This window comes from Gopherus flavomarginatus, chromosome 12, assembly GCF_025201925.1.
Source record: "Gopherus flavomarginatus isolate rGopFla2 chromosome 12, rGopFla2.mat.asm, whole genome shotgun sequence".
NCBI classification, from domain to species: Eukaryota; Metazoa; Chordata; order Testudines; family Testudinidae; genus Gopherus; species Gopherus flavomarginatus.
In genome coordinates, this window is record NC_066628.1 from 8,636,147 (window position 1) to 8,663,855 (window position 27,709).

General features: G+C 46.2%; 2 protein-coding genes across 9 annotated transcripts in view; both read right to left on the reverse strand.

Moving 5' to 3' along the window:
- Positions 1–27,709, reverse strand: part of LOC127033315 (butyrophilin subfamily 1 member A1-like) — a 46,703-nt gene that overhangs the window by 10,097 nt on the left and 8,897 nt on the right. For 2 of the 8 annotated variants that reach the window (XM_050921307.1, XM_050921306.1), the window contains exons 1-5: positions 24,566–24,995; positions 20,996–21,616; positions 18,490–18,600; positions 10,733–11,080; positions 7,911–8,192 (exon numbers count right to left, since the gene is read on the reverse strand). In XM_050921307.1, coding sequence (XP_050777264.1) covers positions 7,911–8,192; positions 10,733–11,080; positions 18,490–18,589 — 730 coding nt within the window. In that variant the 5' untranslated portion in view covers positions 18,590–18,600; positions 20,996–21,616; positions 24,566–24,995. Of the gene's footprint in view, positions 1–7,910; positions 8,193–10,732; positions 11,081–18,489; positions 18,601–20,995; positions 21,617–21,800; positions 22,251–22,392; positions 24,097–24,565; positions 24,997–27,709 lie in introns of those variants that run through there. The other 6 variants (XM_050921309.1, XM_050921312.1, XM_050921308.1 and 3 more) reach the window with 6 other exon arrangements.
- On the reverse strand, positions 3,702–5,821 carry LOC127033340 (uncharacterized). The gene is made up of 2 exons (XM_050921367.1): positions 5,228–5,821; positions 3,702–4,194 (listed from the first exon to the last, which is right to left on the reverse strand). Exons 1-2 carry the CDS (start codon positions 5,781–5,783, stop codon positions 3,851–3,853), a joined length of 900 nt encoding a protein of 299 aa, XP_050777324.1. The 5' UTR covers positions 5,784–5,821; the 3' UTR covers positions 3,702–3,850.

Below are 27,709 nucleotides of genomic sequence, written 5' to 3' on the forward strand. Positions count from 1 at the left end.
CTGGCAATTGTCACAGACCAAACCACGCGGGCAAACAGGTTTGATACAGCTGTTGTAGAAAAGAAGACAAAGACATACCAGCCGACAGAACTATTAAAAAAAAAGAAATAAGAGAACAGAGTTCTTCATAATTTGCCATCAATTATTATGGAAAATTGGAACAAAAATAAATCCCAGTGATTACTGGTGCACCTGGAGGAATCCATAAGGATATGAATGCGTAGCTCAAGAATATGTTAGTACTTCACTATATCCTGATTGTTGTCGACCTCAGGAAGACAGCACTCTTAAGGGAAAGGAGAATTAGGGCATTTGAGCACCTAAATGACAGGAATTCTGCAGAGGGTTTAACAAAACTCCAGACTACCAAACCTACGAAGTTGGTTCATGGTCATGATTTACTGGACACTCATGGGGACAAATTAAAGCTTTCCCCTTTCTAAGCTAAAAGATTTTTGTATGATGTGAAGGATCTTTGTTTGAAAAAAAAATCCCCATGATGTAATACTGAGGGATAATAATAAATAACCTTGCTCTAATATAGTGCTTTTCATCAGCAGATAAGGAACTTTAAAAAGATTCTGGTAGAGAGATTTCCTTAGTTTTATTTGCTCATTTGAAGGTACACTGGAAAAGATTCCTGTTCTAGAGAAATCTGATCATCGAAGTATGCTTATTAGACTTCAGCAGGGCTGTCCCACTGAAATAAACAGGGGCAGTTCACAACTCTCAAGCTATTGTTTCAGGCTCTCTTCAGACACAGGCAGACACCAATGCATTGATTACACAGAAATCACATTTTGAAGGTTTAATTCAGAACCACAAATGTTAGAGTGGTGTTTTTTAAAATGTAACTTTAGATGCTGGAGAACAGCTGTGGCAAATAGACAGCAACATTATCACCATAGTACATAAGGGACCATGACTGTGGATTGAGGGCTGCCAGTCAGTTTCACCCAAAATATCCAGCAAATAGTTAAGAATAAAAAATACATTCCTAGAAATCAGGACAGTTCATGAATGATTCAATTCCCTTAGAAGGTTTAAATTGGCAATGAACATTTATTCTGACCTGTTCAACTGGTTTTATTTTGTACACGGAGATAGGAAACCACACCGCTCCACATCCTCCATTTTGCCATGAAGCAAAAAGCCAGTCTGCCTCACCTACTGCTCCTTGTACAGACTGGAAATGCCACTCTACCTGCCATAATAACTGTGCGTCAATGGCCCCCACCTTCCAGACACATACCCATTCATAGTGAATCCACACCACACAATCTGTGTAGGCTGTTTGCATTGATCAAACCTGGATGGAGCTTTGTTTGTTATGAAACACAGAAGGGAGCTGAGCTATATGCTATTGCTGGAGTCACCTGAATGCACCATTAACATAGCCCACGTCCACACTACAGGGTAAAATCGATGTTATTAAAATCGATTTTATAAAGCAGGCTTTATAAAATCGATTTTGCGCGTCCACACTAGGGCTACTTACATCGATGTTGAGCGTCCATGTTCCCTGGCGTCCATCTTTTCCCTGAGCGTTGCACTCTGGGTACCTATCCCACAGTTCCTGCACGGGTCCCTGCCCTTTGGAATTATGGGTTACTAGCCCAGTGCATGATGGGATCAAAGTCCCCGTCCTGGGTGGTTCTGGGTACAGCCCCCCCCCTTCCTGTAAACGGCACACAGTCAGTTCGCGCTGTTTTTACTGGCTGCAGTGAGGGAAACGCCATTTTGCAGCAAGCATGGATCCAGGTCTGCTCTTGTCCTTGATCGCGAATGCTGTAAATAATTCACGCATTCTCGTTCTATCACTGCTGACCCATGATGCAGAAATGCAAGAGAGAATGCTTGAATGCGGGGACGACAGCGATGACGAACTGGAGAACGAGTTTTCTGACTCCCCGGGCCCCTGCACGTTGGAGCTCCTGACGGTTATGGGTGAGGTTCTACCCGTTCCGCGCCGCTTTTGGGCACGGGAAACAAGCACTGACTGGTGGGACCGCATAGTCCCCTGCAGGTGTGGGACGATTCGCAGTGGCTGCGGAACTTTCGCATGCGTAAGAGCACTTTCTTGAACTTTGTGACTCGCTTTCTCCTGTCCTGAAGCGGCATAATACCAGGATGAGAGCAGCCCTCACAGTGGAAAAGCGAGTGGCAATAGCCATATGGAAGCTTGCAACGCCAGACAGCTACCGGTCAGTAGTCGGTAATCAATTGGAGTGGGCAAATCTACTGTGGGGGCTGCTGTGCTGGAAGTATCCAAAGCAATCATTAAGCTGCTGCTTCGAAAGGTTGTGACTCTGGGAAACGTGCAGGCCATTGTGGATGCTTTGCTGCAATGGGATTCCCTAACTGTGGGGGGGCCATAGATGGAACCCACATCCCTATTTGGCACCGGAACACCAGGGTGCCCAGTACATTAACCGCAAGGGGTACTTTTCGATGGTTCTGCAAGCCCTGGTGGATCACAAGGGACGTTTCACCAACATCCACGTGGGATGGCCAGAAGGGTTCACGACGCACGTGTCTTCAGGAGCACTACACTGTTTAAACGGCTGCAGCAAGGGACCTACTTCCCTGATCAGAGAATAACAGTTGGAGATGTCCAAATGCCTATTGTTATCCTTGGGGACCCAGCCTACCCCTTGATGCCCTGGCTAATGAAGCCATACACAGGCAGCCTTGACAGTGCTCAGGAGTTGTTTAATTACAGGCTGAGCAAGTGCAGAATGGTGGTAGAAATGTGCATTTGGCAGGCTTAAGGCGAGATGGCGAACGCTTCTTACTCGCTCAGATCTTAGCCAAACCAATATCCCCTTTGTCATTGCTGCTTGCTGTGTGCTCCACAATCTCTGTGAGAGCAAAGGGAGGCCTTTATAGCGGGGTGGGAGACTGAGGTAAACCACCTGGCCGCTGATTATGCGCAGTCCGACACCAGGGCAATTAGAAGATCTCACCAGGATGCTGTGCGCATCAGAGAAGCACTGAAAAGTAGCTTCCTCATGGGCCAGGGTACAGTTTGAATGCTGATTTCCTTTCAATTGATTGCTGCCCTCCCCGTCTATGCGGTGTTGCTGCTGCAAGATACTTTGCCTGCAGCATTCCTCAATTGCTTGCTTAGGTTACTTGCAAGAGCTGTCCATTGGAAAACATATAATTCTGTATTTCCCAATTATTACCTACTCCACCATTAGCTGCTTCCGTCTGCTGCTAGGCACAGTACCTGCAACCTTCCTTAACTGCTTTTTTATTGAAAATAAAGTTACTACTATTTGTTACAAGAATTGTGTTCTTTATTAAAATCAGGACCCTTTCATCAATCAAGCATAATGCTTGTTGTTACAATACTGTGCATGAAATTTCATAACTCATTGTTCTATGGGGGACGGAGCGAGGGAGGTTTGGAGGAAGGGGGAGGGAGGTTTGAAAGAAGAAAGTGCATCAGAGAAGACAGAACAAGAATTCTCATGGACCAGGTTACGGTATGGCTGCTTTCTTTGTTTTCCCTGTATTGCCCATATCCCCAATTGTCAAATCCTGATGCTGATAACTAGCTTCCGTGCAGCTTTCCAAAGCTGCTTGCTTTAGTTCATTACCAATCTACAGTCACACTGCCTTAATAGCATGACCTGAGAGTAAAAAATAGGCAAAGGTGCCATGGTAGAAGTTTGGATCATTAGAGGAGGGAAAAAACAGGACACAAAGGGCTTTTCAATCTAATGAAAGCCTTCTGGTTGGAGTGTCCGCAGCGGTGGAGGGGGCTGGTGCAGAGAGCCTTCCCCCACGCGTTCTTACACGCCTGGTTCTGGAAGGTGTGGGACAGGGTGAGTACTGAGGGAGGTTATACACGGGCTGTAGGGGGCATTCTGAAACCACGGAGCTCTTGCAGCATATCGCGGAGGATGTCAGTCTGATCACGAAGAAGATCCAGAGTTGCTGCTCGCCAGCGCTGATCTTCCTGCCACCTGACATCATTTTTGGCGTCCCTCCTGTCTTCGCGTTGACTGGCAGCCTCCCTGTACTTTGCGACCAATTGCTTCCAGTCTCCCTGCTGAGCTCTCTCTGTACGGGTTACTGCCATAATTTCGGTGAACATGTCCTCACGCGTCCTCCTTTTCCTCAGTCTTCTTATGATACCCCCCCCACGTAGATGAGAAGCGAGAGGGAGGCTGGAGAAATGTGCAGCTGTGTGTGGGGGGGTGGGGTTTGGAAAGAGTGATAAAAGAATCATAAGAGACACATTTCACACAACCATGCATACAGTCTCTCCCCTCACTGACCTGTGCCTGTTACCGAACCTTGAACATTTTACTTTACCACAAGGTCACCTTAGGATTCCTTTAATACTTATTGCTTGTGGCTGAGGACAGAGAGTTCTGCTCAGACGCAGGTCAGGGGAGCACACAGACCATGTCCGGAGAAAATGGTAAGTTAATAATGGCTAGTAATCCCTGTAGTAGATTGTACTGGTAATCAAGCTACTCTCCTTCCCTGGTTTGCTCTCGCGTTTCCCCGAACAAGCAGGTCTCCTTGCCTGCGGTTTGCTGGGTGGTTCGGGGAACGCGAGAGCAAAGCAGGGAAGAAGAGTAGCTTCCCGCAGTTTGCTCTCGCGTTCCCCGAACCACCCAGCAAACCGCAGGCAAGGAGCCCTGCTTGTTCGGGGAACGCGAGAGCAAAGCAGGGAAGGAGAGTATCTTCCCGCGGTTGCTCTCGCGTTCCCCGAACCACCCAGCAAACCGCAGGCAAGGAGCCCTGCTTGTTCGGGGAACGCGAGAGCAAAGCAGGGAAGGAGAGTAGCTTCCCGCGGTTTGCTCTCGCGTTCCCCGAACCACCCAGCAAACCGCAGGCAAGGAGCCCTGCTTGTTCGGGGAACGCGAGAGCAAAGCAGGGAAGGAGAGTAGCTTCCCGCGGTTTGCTCTCGCGTTCCCCAAACCACCCAGCAAACCGCAGGCAAGGAGCCCTGCTTGTTCGGGGAACGCGAGAGCAAAGCAGGGAAGGAGAGTAGCTTCCCGCGGTTTGCTCTCGCGTTCCCCGAACAAGCAGGATGAATCCGCCCTGTACACTGGAGACTTTTCTAAAAACCACCTCATGGGTCACTGTTTAGGAAAGGTTTTTAATCTACTTGGTCAGTGACTCTAAGTACAGGTAGTGATTTGAAGCACCCAGTAAAAAAGGCTTACATTAAACCGAAGCTTTTAGTAAAAAAAATTACACTCACCAGAGGACGGTCCCTCAGCTTCATTTTCTGGAGTACTGCCTTGAGATGGCTGGCAGGGAACCTCAGTAAGGGTGAGGAAAAGATCCTGGCTGTTTGGGGGGATAAAATGCTCTGTGCTCTCTGCTGGAGCCTCCTCCTCTTGGTCCTCATCATACTGATCATCGCCATCAAATAAATCTTCCGTAGTTGCAGGAATCACGACGCCCACCTCTGAATCAACAGACAAGGGGGGGTTCGTCGTTGCGCTGTTCCCCAATATTGCGTTAAGCTCGTCGTAGAACCGGCATGTTTTGGGGGCAGAGCCTGACCTGCCCTTTGCTGCTTTGGTCTTCTGATACGCCTGTCTGAGCTCTTTCACTTTCACTCGGCACTGTAACGAGTCCCTGGTATGTCCCCTCTCCCGCATGGCATTAGAAATTTTTTCAAAGGTTTTCTCATTTCGTCTGCTCGAGCGCAGTTCTGAAAGCACTGACTCTTCTCCCCATACAGCTATCAGATCGAGTAACTCCTGTGTGCTCCATGCTGGAGCTCTTTTCCTATTTTCAGGAGACTGCATTCTTCTCTCTGCTGCTGAGAGCTCCACGCTGTGCAAGCAGGAAATGGAATTTCAAACTTCCCGGGGCTTTTCCTGTTTACCTGGCCAGCAGAAGAGTACCTTTACCTGTGTAGAGTGGCCACTAGAGCACTGTGGGATACGTCCCGGAGGCCATTAACTTCGATGGCCGTCCACACTATCATAAAATCGATTTTAAAAAATCGATTTTGGGGTTACTCCTCTCGTTTTGATGGAGTTCCAAAATCGATTTTAGGGACCCTTAAAATCGATTTTATGCCCTCTGTAGTGTGGACGGTTACAGCTTTAAATCGATTTAGAGCTCTTAAAATCGATTTAAAGCTCTAGTCTGGACCTGGCCATAGTCTTACAAGTTCTTCTCCTTGGATTGAGAAACCTGTTCAGTCTTTCAAGACATGCTTTAATGTCATGGAAGGGCCAAAATCCACGTGCTGTTTATGTAAATACCTGATACAGGCTATGTCAGCTCTTTTTACAGGCCCAAATTCCAGAGTTTGGTCAAGAGGCCGAGAGGCCCAGCAAATAGTGAATAATATTAGCTAAAAAGAAGCAGAACAAACAAGAGACAACCTTGCCTTTTACTAAAATAGGCATGGTCAGCAGAACTCCAGACGGGGAGCAGTAATTGGCACTCTTATCTGAAGCTGCAAACAGACTAAAGGAATGAAAGGGGCCCTGTGTCTGAATCTGTGTCCATTCCTCTGCAACAGGAGATCGCCATGTTCTCTCCACATGCCAACCTTGAGTTTATGGAAGAGGTTCATGCATGTCAATGTGAGATATGACCTCCTCCCTTCTCCCTCTCAGATACCAGTGTCTGCATTTAGAAACACAAATGAGCAACATGAAAGACAATTTCTATTGCCATGTACTTTTCAATGTCTTTTTCCTTTAACCCCTAGGTACGTACCTGTTGGACAATCAGAACCTACTTCATTCCTATGACCCAAAATCAGAATTCAACATATATACTTTAATACTAATACACTTAACATTGTTTAAACAAAAAAACCTGTGTACTAATTGTAGGTTATTTGTTAACCTGAAACCATGGGCAGAGACATTATGTAATCTTTAGACTATTGACTACTGTGCTTATTTTGTCTTGCTGCTAGACCTATCTAGGGGCTCAGGACCACCCACCCCGTCACTTCCCTCCGCTCATGAAAAATCTATATAATCTAATGTAATCAATTGTTTGGCAGTGTCTCTGAGCCTGATAAGCAAAGTGACACTCCACCAGCACTGTATGTAATAACCCCACATGCTTGATTCTACACAGTGTCCCTTTTGTTCCTTCAGTCATTAGCTTTGTGCTGTAGTGTATTTGGTGGGGAGCTATGGCAAAGAGCCAGAGAGTTTGCCCTCTGCCTTAATCTCTCTAAGGAGAGTGAATTATTGGAGCAGACCTGTTCCCGGGGAACAAGGAAGCGGTGTCTGAGTTGATATTTCTGAAAGAGGGTTTCCCCTATATGCTGTTTGTGACCATTTCACTTCAAGGACTGAAGTTTGTAGCATAAATAAAACATGCTGCACTAAGAATATACCCAGACTCTGCCTTGGTGATCTCTCCTCCAATGGGCAGCAAATCTGTGAGGCCGTGAAATCTGCCTACTGTTTAGCTGTGGGGAGACAACAGCTTGGGAAGGAATTAGGCACAATAAGAACATAAGAACGGCCAGACTGGATCAGACCAAAGGTCCATCTAGCCCAGCATCCTGTCTTCTGACAGTGGCCAATGCTAGGTGCCCCAGCGGGAATGAACAGAACAGGTGATCATCAAATGATCCACCCCTTGTCGCCCATTCCCAGCTTCTGGCAAACAGAGGCTAGGGACACCATCCCTGCCCATCCTGGCCTATCCTTGATGGACCTGTCCTCCATGAACGTATCAAGTTCTTTTTTGAACCGTGTTATAGTCTTGGCCTTCACAACATCCTCTGTTTGAATATTTATGTATCATTCAATCACTATTCATTTGCATACATGATAATGCTTAGTGGCTGTTTCTAAGGCAGTTTTCATTGGTATAGACACATTTTAACATTGTTAGCCAATTGCGGGTGTGTGCGTGTTGATAGTCACATTGTGGTTTGGACGGCAACTGACCTGCTATATAAATTCTTGATTCCTTTTCTTGTTTGAGGAGAGTGCTCCTAATGGAACAGGAGATGTTCTGGTTTGAGGTTTCTGTTATGATTATAGAAGTTTCTGTTTCAAACAGGCCATTAGCCTCTTGGAATGTTCTTTCAGACAGCAATGGTACATGTTGTCCAGTGAGATCCCTCCAGAAAACCTCAGGCTCTGGGTACCACCCGGCCGATCGGCACACCACTCGGATCCCTCCATCCTGATAACCCTCAACAGAGAGGAGAGGAGCAGCACCTAGAGCTAGAGGAGAGTGGAATACAATTGTTTCAATTTTATATTGTGCCGTGGTGTTGTAGCCATGTCGGTTGCAGGATATTAGACAAGGCAGGCGAGGTAATAGCTTTTATTGTACCAATTTCCATTGTGGAGAGAGAAAGCTTTTGAGCTTACATAGAGCTCTTCTTCAAGTCTGGGAAACTAACTGAGAGTGTCACAGGTAAATACAAGATGGAACACTCTGAGTTAGGCTCCCAGACCTGAAGAAGAGCTCTGTGTAAACTAGAAAGCTTGGCTCTCTTCCCTACAGAAGATGGTCAAGTAGAAGATATTACCTGGCCCAACTTCTCTTTAACATTAGAACTTATATGAATATTCAGCATAAGGAGTAAGTATTTAAACCTTCAGCACAACAAACGCATGGGAATGCTCAACAGAAGCAGAGCCGAAAGTCATCAAGTGACTTGGGAAGAAGCTCAGATTGAAGCAAGAAACCAACAAAGATGCAAGGCAGCGGTGAAGGCCCTCTGTGCCACATGGCATAAAGTGCATAAGTCAAGTTAGTCATAACAAGGCACCTGTCTGGCTTAAGGGGACAGCGTTAGAACAGGAGAAGACAGCTGCAGCCATCTCTGCACTGATGTTCTGGGTGTGCATGGCAGCTCAGGTAGATGGATCAGCACTAACTATGCTCTAGCTGGCTCACTAAAAGTAAAAGCGAGGATGCCACAACATGGGCTTCACTGCCAGCTGCTCCAGCGGGTATGTTCCCAGGGTGGTGAAAGCTGCTCTGAAGCCCACTTCTAGTTCTAGCGAGCTAGCTACAGGACGGTTAGCGTGGGCATATCTACATGAGGTACAATCCACGCCCCTGGCTGCAATGCAGGCAGCCCCTTAGTTTCATCCACTGTTGCTGACAGATGCTCAGGATGTGCTGAGAGCAGTGAATAAAGACTTGCTCTTGGATGGTGACAAACTAATGGGAGCCATTAGGACACTTATTGATGGCCACTCTCTTGAAAGAGTAGGGTGCCAGGCAGAGATGACCTGTGCCCTCCAATAGTGGGAGAGCAGAGTGAGGGCAGCCGGCTTCAGCAGTGTTACTGAGCATGCTCAGTGTGTGTGAGCATGCTCAGTACAAGCCAAGTAGCAAATGGGGGGGGGGATGAGACCTCGCAGGCCCCACCCCGAACGTGTCGTCTCTGATGCCAGTCCCTCTTCCACAAAGAAATTAGACCTCTCTTCACAACGGGAGACTTAGGATATTCACAATCTTATCCATCAATGCACATTTTCAAATCCATTTTAGAGGGTAAATTGCTGAGGAGACATCTACAGTCACATCACGATTTCACAATTTCCCAAGATCTGCAGCAGCTGAGCATGAGACCGGTGATGGAAAAAAAGTGTTGGTATCTGCGGCTGAATATCTTTTAATGATGTTATTCAGGAAGGCGTCCTGCAGATTTCAATAGATCTCTCAGTGGCCTTTATGATCAGGGACCACAGCTGATCTCTGCTGCTTCTCACGGGTAAACTGGTTCCTATAGTGTAGTTCAATCATTTTCTTCCTGCCTAATGAGAGCAACCTATGCCAGGGGTTCTCAACCTTTTTCTCTCTGAGGCCCCCCCACCCCCGACAACATGCTATAAAAACTCCACAGGCCACCTCTGACACACCAACTGTTTTTCTGCATATAAAAGCCAGGGCCAGCATTAGTGGGTAGGTAGCAGGGCAATTGCCTGGGGCCCCACACCACTTGGGGCCACATGAAGCTCAGTTGCTCAGGCTTTAGATTCAGCCCTATGCAGTGGGACTTCAGCTTTCTGACCCAGGTCCCAGCAAATCTAATGCCAGCCCTATTTGGCAACCCCCCTGAAATCTGTTTGCAGCCCCCCAAGGAGTCCTGGGGCCCTGTTTGAGAACCACTGACCTAGACAATTAAACTCTTTTCATCTCACCTGACTCAAGGCATGAACCAAAGTCTACTGAAGATATTACAGCCGGCTTCAAAGACATTGGAAAACCTCTAGGTGATTGCTATGGGCTTTGGATCAGGCCCTCACCATGTACATAAAAGCAGTGGACCTGACTGTGATAGGAGATATTTTGATTAAGAGATGCACCATTACTTTGCTTTTTACATCCGTCTGCACATCTCCTTTTCAGTGAATGATTATTTGGTTGTCTCTCTGCTGTCTCATTTTCCGACAGCATTTGGGACACTGAGAGAACACTGGGTCTGGCTGAATAAGTGAAAGGCTAACACAATGTTGATTGACCTGGAGAAGTCTTTGGAGGAACTGGGTCTTGTGGTGTGAGGTTCATGTTGGGCTCCTTTGCTGTCCCCAGGGTCTCAAGATATAGCAACTATAGCCACCCAGGAGGATGCACCTCTTCCTCTCTTAGGTGAGCCAAAAAAGAGTAGGAAAAACACATTAAATTTAGAAACATATGCCAAAAGCTTCCAGCTTATTGGGTACTGAGCTGAAAATGAGAAAAAAAAACAACAACCAACAATCAAATGCTACTGCTAAAGGAAATACAAGCACAAGCTACTGACCTGCCACCTCCAGTTCCATATGGGCATCGTTATAAAAGGAAGTTGACTCAAAATAGCACGCGTATCGCCCCTCATCCATGGGTCTGATATTATGTAACCTCAAGGCAACACTTCCATTTCTGATGCCGTCTTTCAGAAACTCTGTCCTTCCTGTATATTCTGGTATCTGATATTCAGTCTGATCCTTTCCATCACGATAGCGATGCACAAAGGAAGAGTAATCGGACCGGGACCATCTCACCTCCATGTTCTCAGCACTCATTGCGGGAGACAAGTGACAGGGTAACACAATGTCCTCACCCACAATAGCAGTGACAGGTTGATCTGGTCCGATGACTGTGAACTGGGCTGTGAAACATACCATGACACAAGGAAAATAAACTTTAACAAATTGAGAATATCATATTGCTTCTATATAAATTAATGGTACACCTACATCTTGAACACTGCATGCAGATGTGGTCACCCCATCTCAAAAAAGATATATTGGAATTGGAAAAGTACAGAAAAAGGCAACAAAAATTATTAGGAGTATGAAACAGCTTCCATATGAGGAGAGATTAATAAGACTGGGACTTTTCAGCTTGGAAAAGGGACAACTAAGGGTGGACATGATAGAGGTCTATAAAATCATGACTAGTGTAGAGAAAGTAAATAAGGAAGTGTTCTTTATTCCTCATAACACAAAACTCGGGGTCATCAAATGAAGTTAATAGGCAGCAGGTTTAAAACAAACAAAAGGAAGTATTTCTTCACACAACACACAGTTAACCTGTGGAACTCTTTGCCAGAGGATTTGTGAAGGCCAAGACTATAACAAGGTTCAAAAAGAAACTAGATAAATTCATGGAGGATAGCCATTGATGGATCTATTAGCCAAGATGGGGCTAGGGACACCATCCCAGCCTCCGTTTGCCAGAGGCTGGGAGTGGGAGGCAGGGGATGGATCACTTGGTGATTGCTTGTGCTCTTCATTCCCTCTGGGGCATTCGGCATTGGCCACTGTTGGAAGACAGGATACTGGGCTGGATGGACCTTTGGTTTGACCCATTATGGCCATTCTTATGGTGATTAATAAAAAATATAAATGGTTACATTTGATCAGAGCTGGCCTCGTATTTACTATGAAGGCACTTGGTTCCTGATTCAAGCAGAATTTTCAGTCCTTTCTGAAATCTTCATACTGTAGAACCTCAGAGTTACGAACAGCAGACTTACAAACTGACCAGTCAACCACACACCCCGTTTGGAACCAGAAGTACACAATCAGGCAGAACAGACCAGACAAAAAAGGCAGCAAATACAGTATAGGGCTATGCTAAACAAACTACTATAAAAAAAAGGGGGAATTTACAAAAAAAATCTGATAATTAAGATGGTTAAAAGCAGCATTTTTCTTCTACATAGTAAAGTTTCAAAGCAATGTTAAGTCAATGTTCAGCTATAAAGTTTTGAAAGAACCACCATAACGTTTTGTTCAGAGTTACGAACAACCTCCATTCCCCAGGTGTTCGCAACTCTGAGCTTCTACTGTACATAGTCAGCTTGGAAATGGCAATGTATCTTTAGGGCCTTGTTCTAATTTGTGCTCATTTTCTCAAGAGGTTTCCTAGTTTCATCTCCCTCACAATGACCTGTCCTTAAAAATCTAACCTAGTTGTAAAATGCCTTTTCTGCAGAGACAGAGAAAAAAAATAGGAAGGAGAATCCTCCCAAAGCTTATACTACTGGGTTTCAAGCTTTAAAACCAAAATATTAAAATGATGTTTGTTTTTGACTCTGCAATGTGAGCCAAGTGTGGTTTGCAGACACTTGACAGCATCGAAAAGACTCAGCAAACTCAGCTGGCCCTCAGGAACTGGTGGTAAATGCACTGTGGACATTCCTCAACTTGGCTGGTAGCTGCACTCATGAGACAGCAGCAGATGATGTGGAGGAGGTGAGTGTCCATCTACTTATATTTCCCCCCCAGGCTATGGTATCTGTACTCCAGAGGAGCATGAATGAATTGTCAGCTAGGTAAGTATTACTGTCCTCATTTTCCAAATGGGCAAAGAGAGGCTCCAAGAGACTGGTTTAGAAAATATTTGATGGAATTTCATTGTTCTGTCGGGGGACCTAGATATTCTCATCGCTGTAATTCCAATTGCTCTGTGCTGGAATGATTTTGATTCTGTCTTTGAAGTTGCTGTACTTGCAGGGAAAATATGCAGTACAGGTTAAAGAAAAGCTGGTCATTCTTTTAAGTCATCCAAGGGGTGAAAAACTGAAGGGGGAAGACTTAAGATAACAATGGCCATACTGGGTCAAACCAATGATCCATCTAGCCCAGTGTCCTGGCTTCCAACCGTGGCCAATGACAGGTGCCCCAGAGGGAATGAACAAGAATAGGTAATCATTAAGTGATCCATGCCCTGCTGCCCACTCCCAACCTCTGGCTAGTAGCCACTGATGGACCTGTCCTCCATGAACTTATCTAGTTTTTTTTTTTAACCCTGTTAGTGTTTTAAGGTTGTGTGATGATGTTGTATGCAGGCCTTTGGAACGGAGGCCAGAGCTGGAGCACAGAGCAGTGGAGCTGCAGGTTTTTGCCCAGAGCTGGAGCAGAACCAGAGCACAGAAAATCTTGACTGCTCCAGTTTTTTGTTTTTCATTTTCAATCCAAAATGAATGATAGTTAGCAAGAAAGTCCTAAAGGTGCCAAAAAGTTTCAGATTGTATAACAATTGATACTAACATCTACTTTACCACTTTATGTAATATGTCACAGTTATTCTCACTTCGGTTAAAATCAAGATTTAATGTACTGATACAAAATTACACAGTTTTTTGGAGATATGTTTTATTAATGAATCAGATAATTATCAGACATTCGGCAATACTGCAGACTGCTCCCACCCTTCTGCCAAGGTTAGACGAGTACGTACTCGCGTAGATTAGATAGTTAAATTAGTATGTGTTGATACTTCTTTTGTAAGGGTTGATCAAAGAGACACGCTCAATGCTGTGATTATGGAAAAGTGTGATACAAGATGCAACACTTAAGATATCACAAACAGGTATATTGCAAAAACAATGTTTTCGTTTATTGATATATTAAGATATCGCAAGAGATATTAACCACTTAAGCTCATTTCTCACATAGGCTCCTGCTACCGGTACATTTGTTCATTTGTACATGCTCCCATATCACTCTGGTGGACTTATTTTATGTTATCTGTTCAACGGTCTTTTGGTAGCGTTGCTTGTAATTTTAAATGTACTGAAAAAGTCACATGCAGCAGGCATATAAATATACAGTAAACGTTTTGCATAAATTCGGAGTGATTTTTGTGATATATCCAGGGTGATTGGAAAATGTCCAACACAACTTTGGGGGTGTATCCTTAGGGCATTTTAAGAAACAATGTTTCTGTGAACACGTGTCCTAAAATTCTTCCTAAGAGAACTACACTCCCTTCAAGGAGGTGACGAAAAGTTAATTTCTGATTAATACCTCAAAAACGCTTTAATATAAAGTAATGAAATTATGTCTGTGTCTTAGCGATAATTATCCAAAATTATTTAAATCATAGGCGTCCCGAACTGGCAGTTGGTCATTTTTATTTCATATTTCAAGAAAGGCTTGTCGTCGACTGACTCTGGCTACGAGCGGTAATATTATGTTCCATAATAAGTTAATAATTTTTGGTTATTATTTATTATTACATTTAAAATTTATGGTTCCAAAGCTGAAAAGTAAAATTGTTTGTATCATTCTAAGCATCTAAGCAGATTAGAATTTTTATACAGTTTTCTCAGAAATGGTTAATTATACAAAATAAATTAAGAGTACCATTTTAATGTATGTTTTAGCATTAAATCATATTCCAGGGTTGTATCCGTTAAATAGTCGAAGATTTTTAAAAAATCAATAAAATTGGCCCAGTCCCCACAGTTCACGATGCCTGTAGTTTAAATAAAATTATTTGAATGATGTTGTATGATAGAACGTTGGAAATAAAGTTTAACGGGAAAGCGGATTCAAATTGCAAACACAGTCCTTTTAGTAAAGAGAGCAATTTTTTGGAAATATGTTTTTCCTTCATCAGGCTGGAAACATTATACAAAATAGAACCTGTTATTTGCTATATCTATCTTGTATAATCTATTCAGGCTGATGAAGCAAAAACATATTTCCAAAAAATTTGCTCTCTTTACTAAAAGGACTGTCCTTGCAATTTGAATCTGCTTTCCCGTTAAATGACAGGTTTCAGAGTAGTAGCCGTGTTAGTCTGTATCCGCAAAAAGAACAGGAGTACTTGTGGCACCTTAGAGACTAACACATTTATTTCAGCATGAGCTTTCACACTGAAATAAATCTGTTAGTCTCTAAGGTGCCACAAGTACTCCTGTTCTTTTTCCCGTTAAAGTTTATTTTCAACCTTGTAACGTGTAGCGTCGTTACTTCCCAACAATTAATGTTGCAGAACAGTGATAGTACATACCAATGGTACGGCACATACCAAATTTCATTGCTATATCTATATTACAACATTTGAGATACTAAATTAAAAACTTGGAAAATATTTTGAATATTTTTACCACAAAATTTCATAAGAAAAACTTAATTAATATAAATTTTTATTTATAAATTGCAATTATGTATATTAAAATACTTCTTACATCATTAAATCTGCAAGAAACATGTTAAAATATTAAAATATACTTTAATAATAATTTTGTGTAAAAAGAAAATGCGATCATTTTTGGCCAGAAAATCCAAAATAAATTCGAAGTAGTTTAAGATATCATAAGCAGGTATATTATAAAAAAATGTAATGTTTTTGTTCATTGCTTTTTGAAGATCATAACAAGAAATATTTGGATGCGGTAGCAGCACAAGAAGATTTGGCCATGGCTTTATCAAATCTGCCCCCCATGACTGACAGCCGATTTATGGAAAATGATCTCAATGACGTCTTTACTTTTGAATTTGAAAAGCCCAAATTTGGGCTTTTGGGAAAAGCAAAGAAGAAATCGGTAACGCGCAAGGTGGAAAAGGAAGTGAGTGGCGTGCTCAAACCATGTAGCTTCAAGACAGGTGAAGCAAGTGCCATGAAAAGTTTTTCAATCTTTGGTGGCATGTCAAATGTAACCATCCTGAAAACTATGCAGCTCTGGTTACAAAAAAGGATGAGGAAGATGAGGCAAAACAGAAAGCCGACGCAGCTAAATGACATTCATCAGGCTCTTTGAAAACTCCCAGAGAAAAGATTTTTTGCAGAGCTTCATCTGAAAAGAGACCCAAAAAAATTGAGCCAAAAAAACTTGACTCATATTTGAAGTCCTCAAAGTTTACAGTCACCATGGATGCCAATACTTTTCGTGAAGGGCTGATGGAAATGGTTTGCTTGAGTTCAACACCGCTCACTACCTTCAGGCTAAAGAACAAAGGATTCCAAAGAATTGCAGGTGAAATGGGTCAGCAGCTTGGCATTTCAACAGGGCATGATGTGGTTCATCATTTAGTTGTCAGCACAGCTGAGTCTGGTCATGAAGAGCTCAAGAAAGCTTTGGAGCAAAAATTGTGCTACCTGAAAATGGATGCGGCAACCTGTGGAAACAGAAATTTCCTTGCAATCAATGCTCAGTACTATGGAGAAGGAAAAGATAAAGCTGTGGTAAAAATCTTGGACATAATCGACACTGAAGGGTGTCACAATTGTAAGAAGTCAAGTAAAAGCTATTTTAGAAAAATTTAGGATCAGTGAATTGCAAGTGCTGAGCATCTGCGTTGACAATGCATCAAACATGACGTGTGCCATCAAAAATTTCAGTGAGGACAATGAAACCATTTCTACCTCTGAGAACAGGTATGTGGACAGAACTGAAGCTATTTTGCCTGATGAAGGAACTAAAGGAATGGATGAAATCAAACTCAACATGGATGCTGCTGTGCAATGGATTAATGACCCTAGCCTCATGCTTCCAACATGGCTTCCAGAGGACGACTCAAAAGTCCAACTCATGATGTGTGGTATTCATACTCTTCAGTTGGCAATCTGGGATGGACTGAACAAAGAACACGCAAAGAAATTACTGGAAAAAATTCGACAAGCCGTTGCCAAACTATAAACTCCAAGTATTCTTGATCTACATGGGGTAACAATCATTGGATACTGTGACTTGCTGTGGTTCAACAATTGCGATGACTGATTGGCTTCTCGTTTTTCAGTCTTACTGTGAACAAGTGGCTTCTGCTGGAACCAGAGAACTCAAGTTAACAAAAGCTGAATGGGACAAAGTGAAGAACTTGCAAGACCTCTTGGCAAAGCCAAGCCAAACAACTGTGAATCTTCAAGCTGTCGATATAACCCCGGGAGTTTTAATGAAGGAATGGTGAAAACCGTCAAAATTCTTGCAAGAAAATGGTGGACAAATTGCAGAAGGAATTCTATCCTCCATGCAGAAACGCGAAGAGAAGCTTTTTGACAATATTCATTTCCTTGCTGGAGTTTATGTTTACCCACAGTATTGGATTCTTCTTACCTCAAGGAAAATACCAAAGGCAAAGGAAGGACTCCTTGATATTGCTTGACGACTCTTAAAACAATCTATTGCTACATTTGAACTCTGCAAAAACGGTTGAAGAAAATGAAACACAACAAAAGGAGTCATCAACAATCACATTTGCAGTTTTGGAAAGTTCACATCCTTCAGAAATAGCAGGCTGTTCTCAAACTTCTGTCTCCACTCTGAATTTGTTCGAGCGTCCATCCCTGAGACGTCTTCAACCATCATGGGGAAATGGAGATAATTAAGCATCAATTCTTCAGAAGATGACAATGTCAAAAAGGAATTGGATAAATAAGAAAGATGCTGGCAAGTTTCTGTGATTCATAATTGTAATGAAGCGTTATTCGAGAGAAACTTTCGGGAAGACTGTGAGGCAATAGAGTCTATTGGTAGGCTAAAAGTTAAGTCTGTTTTGAGGCCATTCACAGCTACCCACACCACATTCAGGCTGCCTATAGAATTGCTTCGAGCATGCCAACAGCTCAAGCTTATGTAGAGCGACTGTTTTTGGCTTTAAAGTTAAAGTTAATTTTAAATGATTTGCAGCAGGCTATGAAAGATGACTTGATTGCTGCAATGATTTTTTACAGAAAGAATTATGAATGATTCTAATTTGTATCATTGTTGATGACAATAAAAATAACGTTCTTTCAAAGTTACAGTATGCACTTTTTTATTTAGTTAAAAATTAATTTAAGTCGGAGGGTGGAGCGGAGTCAGAGCGAAGCTGGAGCAGTCACTATTGGTGCTGGAGTGGAGCAATTCAAAAATTTGATTGCTCCAAATCCCTGGTTGTATGGGTATGAAGCAGCAAAATATCTATTTGTTTCTTGCTTTTTTTTTTTTTCTAATTATGAGCTTTGGTTTAATGTTGGTAATAATTTTGCTGCAGCTGATGAATTAAAAAAAAAAAAAAAAACACCTCAGGAAAAGGTTGGTGATTTCGGTGAATATCAGAAAACCACGAAGGGAAATGGGATGGCATTTGGCACATGAATTCTTCTAGCCTTTGATCAAGTGGTAGAATTAAGTAGGCTAAAGTGACGTTTTTTTCCTAATACTTGCAGTGTTACTGTATAATTTTGTCCCTATATGCGCCTTAACAGCTAAGCAATGGAAAAGCAAATGAATAATATAAGTAACAACGGGGGGGGGGGAAGCAAAGTGGGGAAAAACGATGAATGAGTGGTATTGCCTACCTGACACCAAGTTGTAAATCGGTAAATTAATGAAGAAAACGATGAAGCCAGGCAGAGAGATGCTTCCCGTGGAGCCATGGTGGAGAGACAATAATTTCATTTTCCCTGTAACTTGAAGAAGACAAAACGAGAGAGAAAAAAATAAATGCAGTGTGCATAATAAGGATTATGTTATAACTAAATAAATCTTGTGCAGCCCATAAACAGTTCATGGGACACTCTGATATGGTGATCCGGATTCAAATGTCCAGATGTTTTTATAGCACTGTCATCAACTGCATCTCCCCACAGTTGCTTAGCAAGGAACCTTAACAATACTCCATGCAAACCAGGAGTTAGTGAAGCACTATGGCCCACATCCACAAAGGTCTTTAGATGCATTAATCCCAAATTTAGGTTTAGAGTCCCTGGACCGGGGGGAACGGACTTGGTTTCCCACCTCCCAGGTAGGTGCCCCAATCATTGAGCTACAGAATCATTTTTCTATGGCCCAATGACTATTTATTTATTGGAAGTGGAACAGCTTCACTAGCTGAGGTTGAGAGCGCCTTACGTCAACCCAGTTGAGTGCTCAAACCACTGGATTAAAAGTTATAAGACTGATTCCTCCTCTGGCCATTTTGTGTTTGTTCTCTCTCTCTCTAAAAATGTGTGTGTGTGTGTGTGTGCGCGCGCGCACGGGCGTCCTTACTATATGTTCCACTCTATGCATCCGATGAAGTGGGCTGTAGCCCACGAAAGCTTATGCTGAAATAAATTTGTTAGTCTCTAAGGTGCACAAGTACTCCTGCTCTTTTTTCAAGAAAGACAAAAAGTCTTTGCAACCTGAAATTCCAGCAAATAATTTTAATATATTTAAGTCAACTAAGCCAGAAGCAATAATGAAAGAACAACCACTTTACAGCCAAAACCAAAATCTCCACAGAAACCCATGCCAGTGCCAGACCTTTCTAAGGTGCCAGCACCTATCTCAACCAAAAGAAAATGTAAAGGTTTGCAGCAAAACTCCCTGTGACAAAGTGGGGTTCCCCCTTGTTATGTTGTATGAGAGTCTTACTGTTCTGCACGAACACTGTGTGTACCTCAGTTTCCCTGTGTATTACACCAATGCCTAGGTGGTGGGGATGAGGCTGTGTGACTTTTCCTGAGGCCCTCAGGGGCAGGTGAAGCTGCTCCAGTTGCCTACACATAAATGATGGACGGTGCCCTTCCTAACCTGAAAACCAGGAAGGGGATGTGACCAGGTGACACTTTGCCCGGGAAGCGAGACAAAGACCAGGAGGAGGGGCAACAGGCATGTGGGAGGTCACAGCAGTCTGCTGTTGGGAACTGGGGGGGGAGGGGGGAAAGAGTCTGAGGCATCCAGCTTGGGGTCCCCACAAGATGGACTTTGCTGAAAGTCACTGATTTCTGTGCTCATAAGATCTGTTCTATGCTGTGTTCCTGTCCACTAATAAACCTTCTGTTTTACTTGCTGGCTGAGAGCCACTACTGACCGCGGAGTTGGTGTGCAGGGCCCTCTGGCATTCCCAGGGGTCCTGCCTAGGTGAACCCGCCAAGGGGAAGTGCATGGTGTGAACAGGAATGCTGAATGCTCTGAGGTCAGACCCAGGAAGGCCATAGCCGAAGAGGCTCCTTGCCCTGGGCAGCCTGCCCTGAGAGGAGTCACACTACCCAGAGTCCTGGCTGGCTTCATACAGAGCAGTTCCAGAGCTTTGGGCCTGTGACTCTGTCACACTTCCCATCCAAACTGTCTACTGTAGAAGCTGCCCAGACTTGGGAGATACCAGTTCCTCTAAAGGAAAATGGACCCCATACCCCCCAAAATAACTGTGAAAGAGGAGAAAGCATCAATTTCTAAAGTGGAACCATTAGAATTCAGTGGTCATGTCTCTCCAATAGCCATGGTGAGGGACAGACATTTCTAACGGATTTGCCTTCACAAGAAGAGACATTTATGAGTGACAATCCCTGGGATGTGTGTATTTAAGTTTATTTGTGTTTAATGGCAAGATATAAAATATATTTTAAAAATAGCTATCCCAACGCTAGACAGACAATTACCAACACTATTCAACCAGGAAAAAAACAACAACAAAAAACCCCCTAGAACTGACATTTTTACACCTCAGCTCCCTGAAAACCTTAGTCCACAATAATATAATAATGATAAATCAATACACACCTTTGCTTATTCCCCTGAGAACTTCAACTCTGCTTGAACATCTGTCTTTATGCACACTACCTCTACTCAGGTTTTCTTTTGGGGTGGGGGAGAGAAAAAGGGGGGATTGAAAAAGAGAAAAAAATAGATGGTATGATGACAATCAGGGTCCAGACACCCCAGAGGGAGAACGGGGGTGCTGAACCCCAAAGAACAAGGAATCATTTTGTTCGGTGTTGGTACTGCACCTTGCACTATAGGTCCTGATCATGACTGGGGTTCACCAGTGGTACTACAGTACAAATAAACAACAACAACAACAAAGAAGTAACCAAAGCTCACCTGTCTGATGGATCCCAGGCAGAAGTTTCCCAGTGTTTTCATGATCTCATTGGTTCTTACAGCGTCTCTTAAATCCTCATCTCTTCTCTCCCATTGCAAGCAAATATTTCCATTTATGAGCCTGCAGAATTAGTTATTTAGATCCGCTTCTCCTCGCAGATTTAATTGAAGGGTTTGGTTTGATTTCCACTGAACAGAAGTGTCTCTCTCTTGATGCTCTCACCCACTCAGAAAATAAACATGGAGAAGTAACAGGAACAGGACAGTCATTCAGCCCTTAAAGACGCACACACGGTCCTACTGAAAGGTAAGTTTCCATGGCGGCAGCAGGCTTATTTTCAGGGAGCTCATGTTCAGCTGATTATCCACCAGGCTTTTCCAGATATCCCTCGTCAGATGAAGGTAACAGGTTTGAGGAGCCTCTTTTGCTTTTCTTCAAAACCTTACTGACTCTTTTGTTTTTCAACTCTTCTTTCACCTCACTCCCAGAACGAAACTTCCCTTAGCAAACCAATAAAAATATCATCTTGTTCCTCATCTGGCATTTATGGTAATATTTTTATTACTGCAAGGTCTAAAGATCGAAGCCCAGCCCGTATCTGTTCTCAGGCAGGAGTCAATCTGTAACCGAAAGGAGAAATTATAAAGTAACATGAGGATAGTCAACTATAGAGTAATCTTGGCAGAAGACAACACAGGTTGGAACTATTACTGTTCATATGAACTACATCTCATGTCTAACATCAGCATTCCTCCAAATAAAGCAGCTGTCCCCAAAATTTTGAGGGCCATGGCCTTCCCTTACCTCTGTCTGCACCCCCCAGGAGCAGGACCACAGCCAGCGGCTGAGGTATGGGGCAGGGCCGCACCGAGACTGGGGGTGGGGTGGGACCAGGAGCCATGGATGTAGCTAAGGACAGGACCGAGGCAGAGTTGGGAGCAGAGTGGGGCTAGGTGGTGCTCTCTTCCTGCCCCCTGGGGGCTGGCCTAGGCCCTGCCATTCCCCCCCCCCAACTTTTCTCCATGCCCCACTAGGGGTGTGTGCCCACAGTCTTGGAACTTCTGAAATAAAGGCTACTGATCACCAGGCACAATGCAGGGATGTCTCTGGAAAACAATACAGTGAATCAGTGGGAATACCCACCAGATCCCCAACACAGCAACAAGCAGAACAATGAGAGGAAAGAACTCTTTTCAGGCTGGGGAGTTTTACTCTTCCGAGGAGACAGAATATCATGTGTGCGTGATACATATAGAATGGCCCATCTACAGATACAGAACTGTCAGGAGACACATCTGTCATTTCTTTTCTTTTCTAAAATAGCATATGCACCTTCCGCTGTACTCCAATTATATTTCCCCAGCATAAAAAGCCCCTTTTTATACAGGCAACCCACCTAGGTTTCATTTGCAGATTTCTGCCAGCAGCAGGTGTTGAATTTATAATACACAAGTGTTATTTCCATTTACTAAAGACTCTTAAGTTCTGCTCAGCCACCTAGGGCAGTGGTTCTCAACTGAGGTTACACATACCCTTGGGGTATGCAAAGGCCTTCCACGGGGTACATCAACTCATCTAGATATTTGCCTAGTTTTACAAACAGGCTACATAAAAAGCACTAGCGAAGTCAGTGCCAACTAAAATAAACAGACAATAACTTGTTTATACTGCTCTATATACCATACGCTGAAATGTAAGTACAAGGTTTAAATTCCAATTGATTTTATAATTATATGGCAACAAAGGAAGCATTTTTTCAGTACTAGTGGCTGTGATACTTTTGCATTTTCATGGCTGATTTTGTAAGCAAGTCATTTTTAAATGAGATGGAACTTGGAGGTAGGCAGGACAAATCAGCCTCCTGAAAGGGATACAGTCGTCTGGAAAGGTTGAGAGCCACTGTCCTGGGGTATGAAAACTAGATGGTGAGCAATTCTCATACATACTCTGCATGCACGCAGAGTAATTCATGTGCTGTGTGGTCATTAGGCTCCAGCCTACCAGGAGAAATTAACTCTTTATTGAAAGTAACATTTTTTAATATAGCTTCTCCTGATGGGTGCCACACATCAGCTGGGGCTGACTGTCAGAGAGACCCTCTCGGGCCCGCTCACAGCCACGATTTGATCCCCATGTGTGTGCAGAAATTTGTGGGTAGAATCAGTCAGCCTTAAGAAAAGTGCTTATTTTTTCTGGGGAGCGAGGGCTGTATCTTGGTCAAATGACCCCAATTTTGGATCTCCAGCCCTATCCCAGCCCCCTGTAAGGCATATCAAATTTCAACACAATCCAAGCATACATGCTGAGTTTAAAGTGCTAAGAAACGTCATCATTTAAACAGAAAGGGCTTCTCAATGCTACCAACAGCGGAGCTGGAGTAACGCCCACAGATCCTGGCTGTGGGTGGGCCAGATCCAACCTGGGACTTCTGGAGCTAAATGCCTGAGCCTCCACCCATGAGCTAAAAGCTACAGGGGTCTTAGCCAGCCCTGTAGCACACTCATTAATGTCGTTGCCACTACATGGGACAGCGCACCACACCCAGCAGGCATAGGTTACACTAGCCCTCCCCTAGAATTTGCCAGCTGTCTGGTTGGCCTGAGGCTTCTCTGCTGCACAGCTGGTCTGCGCTGAGGGCAGAGGATGGACGTAATGGTTCCCTCACGCCACAGGGGGATGCAGATAGGCAGAAATTGCTCCCACACTCTGGAGCGACAGGTTCTCTGCAATACACCAGAGCGACGGCACCAGTAGCTTCATCCTGGAGCCATCCCATAGGGCTCCCTGAGGCTCTGGCTGGCTCCCCCTGGACAGTTTCACTTCCCTAAGCTCAGGAACATGCTCGCTCTGGCTGCTGTGAGCAGGTGGGTATTTCCCTCCCTGAAACACAGCCTGTGGGAATAGAGAAGTGGTGGCTTTTATAAAAGGTGCAGAATTGGTAACCCGCACTGCTCAAAACTAACAAGTCAGCCCCGCATCTCCCAAGGATCGTGTAATAAACCCCCCAGAGCACGAGATTAATAAAACAAACTGATGCTGGGTTTTGGGATGTCAATGTTTGAACTCCCCCTGCCAGGCCAGGGTGTGTGGGTCACACTTACCTGCCCCCCCCCCCCGCTTTACCGAGCAAGGTGATTTCTGCCCCAGGGCACAACCTCCCACCCCCCCCCCCTCCTCTGCCCGGCCCCCTCCCCAGCAAATAACCTGCCCCCAACCCTCAAATCAATCCCCCTCTCCCAGTAGTTCTGCCCCCAAATCTGACACCTCGATTCTACCCCTCCCCTAACAGGGCAATAGGCCGGTCCGGTCGCGCTGCACCAGCCCGCACCGCAGAGACACCAACCCGCCCCTCGTCCCTCAGGAGAAGGGGTGGGGGACTGGGAGCGGTACAGCTGCTGCCCCTCCTAGCGGGGAAAGGAGCAAAACCCCGGACTCCCTCCCGCCCTTCCAGGCACGGTCTGTCCTACCGCTCCCAGCTCCCCCTCCCTGGCCCCAGGGGTGGGGTGAGATAATTTTACTTGCACCACTGCCCCCCCCACATCTGTCCCAACCCCTCCCCCCATTTCCACCTCAGCTCTGCTCCTTCGGCAGCTCCTGGGGCTCTTCACTCCCCCCTCCCAGGCCTGGGGCGGGCAGTGGGGTCCCCTCTCGCCCCTGCCAGACCGTGTGTTGCGGGACGAAGCAGAGAATGCGCTAAATCGCTGTTCGCGTTCCGAGTTAGGAGGAAACAGCTGATCGGCGGCCACGTGATTTCGGAGCCTTCCCCTCTCCTGGGTATCGTAACTTCGCTGTTTCCTGAGCCGGGTGGGGAGGGGCCTGGCAGGGGCAGTTTGCTGGGTGAGCCAGTGCAGGGGTGTCAGTGCCCCCCCCCTACCCCCCAGGGATCGCTGGGTTCTCAGTAATTCCCCTGCCAGAGCCCTGTGCGGCTGGGGACATAACGCAGCAGCAGCAAAAAGCACCAGCCAGTTTGTAACGACAGAAACAGATCCTGCTCCAGATTCCCCACTTTGGCTGCACCGAGCATGCGCGGATGAATTGAGCATGCCCAGTAACCTTTGCTGTCGCCGCTGCCCTCTCTCTGCCCTCACTTCTGCTTACGATTTGCTGCCTCCTCTTTGGGGGGTTTAAAAGCACCAAGGGGGGCAAATCGCAGCGGGGGGGCTGCCAGGGTCTGAGCAGGGGGCAAAAATGTACTGGCCAGGGGGGATCAAACTGCTGTAGGTAGCGGCGGGAGAGGGGCTGAAGGGGGAAAATCGGGGGTGGGGGGTGGTAGCCGGGGTTAAGCCCGGGGAGGGAGACGCTGCCAGACCCTGTGCGGGGACAAACCCCCCGTTTAGGGAGGGGAAGAGGGGGGAACAGCGACCCCTGGGGATGAGCCATCCGCTGTGCTCACAAATCTGGGGGTGTCGGGGGTTGTGGGGGGGGGCAGAGGCTGTTTTCGTTCTGCTCCCAGGACGCTGCATGTCAGCCCCGGAGCAGGGGGCGGGTTCCCGGGGCTGGGTCTTAAAGGCACAGACCTCACAATTCCTACATTGTCAAAGCTCAGACACCGCAGCTCCTCTCTGTCTCACACAAGTGTTGCAGGACTGTTATTGCTCCAGCCAGGAGGCTGAATGCCGTGAAATATTGTACAGACGCCCCCTCCCTCCCTCCCTCAAACTCTGCCTCTCACATTTTGACTTTGTAAAAGTGTCTCTGTCAGTTTCTATGTCTATATGAAATCACTGCAGCTTCTTTCTCTTATACAACATGCTGAGTTGCTAACTCCCTCCCAGAGCCCACATGTCTGCACCCCCTGCTATACCCCAGGTCAGAGCCTGAACCCCTCACTCAAAAACCCAGCCCAGTACAAGGGCACTGTTTACAACCCGGGAGCTGCCAGACGGGCACTGTCCAGCCCAGCCATGTGCTGCCATCCTCCTTCTTCCCCTTCAGTGTGGGCCCATGCTGCACCATGCTACCCCCCTGCCCAGCACCCCTCTGCCTCCCTATGCCCAGTGCCACACCACCCAGAGACCCCCACAAACCCCCATGCCCAGTGCCCTCCCAGACCACTTCCCCACCCACTCAGAACCCCCCAATAGATCCTCTCACTGCGCACTCACCCCCTAGCTGAAGACTCCTCACAGCCCTTCCACAACTGCACAGTGCCCTGCACTTCCTCACCCAGAGCCCCCCCACAGATCCCCTTACTGCCCCACCACCACAACTGCACAGTGCCCCGCACAGACACCCCACACTTCCCAGTGCCCCAACACACACAGATCTCCCCACGCCCCCACTGCCCAGCATCCCCCCAGACCCACTAGAGACCTACCCTCCCACATCCAGTGGTGAGCTGAAGCTGGTTCCCACAGCTCCAAGAATCGGTTGCTAAAATTAGACCTCCATGGAGAACCGGTTGTTAAAGGGCCAGGAGGTGGGCAAAGAACTCCAGTCCGCAGGCTGGACCCAGGACTGGCGCTAGTGTTTTTAGCGCCCTAGGCGCACGGCCATTTCTCCACCCTGCGCGCTGATCCGCGGCTCCGCTGGAGCTGCCGCAGGCGTGCCTGCAGGAGGTCCACCGGAGCCTCGGGAGCAGCGGACTGTCCGCAGGAATGTCTGCTGCAGGTCCACCGGAGCCGTCTGCCACCCCACCCCCGGCAAAATGCCACCCCCCAATAATCCTGGCGCCCTAGACGATTGCCTAGGCCACCTAAATGGAAACGCTGGCCCTGGCTGGACCATCCTGTTGCTCCCAGGATTCCCAGCTGGGGAGGATGAGGCTCCCCTGGCCCTGGCCCCGTTTCCCCCCACTGCAGCGTGTTCAGCCACCGACATCAGCTTGGCAGCTCAGCTGAGCTTGAGAGTGTCGTCCTGCTGCCGCTTTTTGAGAGGCCCGGCAAGGTGGCGGGGGTGTGTATGTCCTGCTGCAAGCTCCAGGGCTGGCCAGAGGAGAGGGGAGGGGGCAAGAGGGGCAACTGGCCCGGGCCCTGGAGGGGCCCCCGGCCACACCGGTATGTCTCCCCCAGCCCCATCTCCCCACCCTTAAATCAGAACTTTTTATAGGGAACTGGTTGTTAAGATTTTGGCAGCTCATCACTGGCCACACCCCAGCCACAATAGCCAGCCCTGATGGGAGGTGACTGTGTCTGCCAGGCTGAGCTGGCAGCGCAGCCAGAGCTGGTCCTGGGGCAGGATAACTCCGGCCCCTTGGGTGTGGTGCAATCAGCCGGGCTGGAGCACAGCCTACCCAGGCCAAGCTCCCTCAGGACCCAGTTCAGCCTTTTCCCACCCCCTACTGTCCCCTGTGACTGGCCGAGACTGGCCCAGCCTCTGCACCAGTCCCAAGTGGCTCTTCCCCCAGGGAGGCAGGTGGGGCCCCACAGGTCCCAGGCAGTGGAGACAGCTCAGAGCTGGAGCATTGCTGGGGAGCAGGGCAGATCCCTGAGACATGACTCCCGAGATCCCACCCAGCCCACCCACACCCATTGGCCCCGTGGCCACCAGCCTTGCCAAGCGCGCGCGCGCGTGCACGCACGCGCGCGCACACACACACACGCACACGCACACGCACACACACACGCACACTTCTCTCCCTGCTTTCCTATCACCAGTTATGTTACTACAGGATGAAATGTAGACATCCCATAAAATAGCTAGTTCCACACTGTTCTTCAGACCTCAGATCACTGAAATGCAGCTTGGCATTTGAGATACTGTATGACTGTAGT

Bases quoted from the DNA above. Each gene is read 5' to 3' on its own strand.
- LOC127033340 (XM_050921367.1), bottom strand. From the start codon at position 5,783: ATGCAGTCTCCTGAAAATAGGAAAAGAGCTCCAGCATGGAGCACACAG. The intron at 4,195-5,227 runs GTGAGTGTAATT...CCCCACACACAG, and splicing joins AGCTGAGGGACCGTCCTCTG to CTGCACATTTCTCCAGCCTC.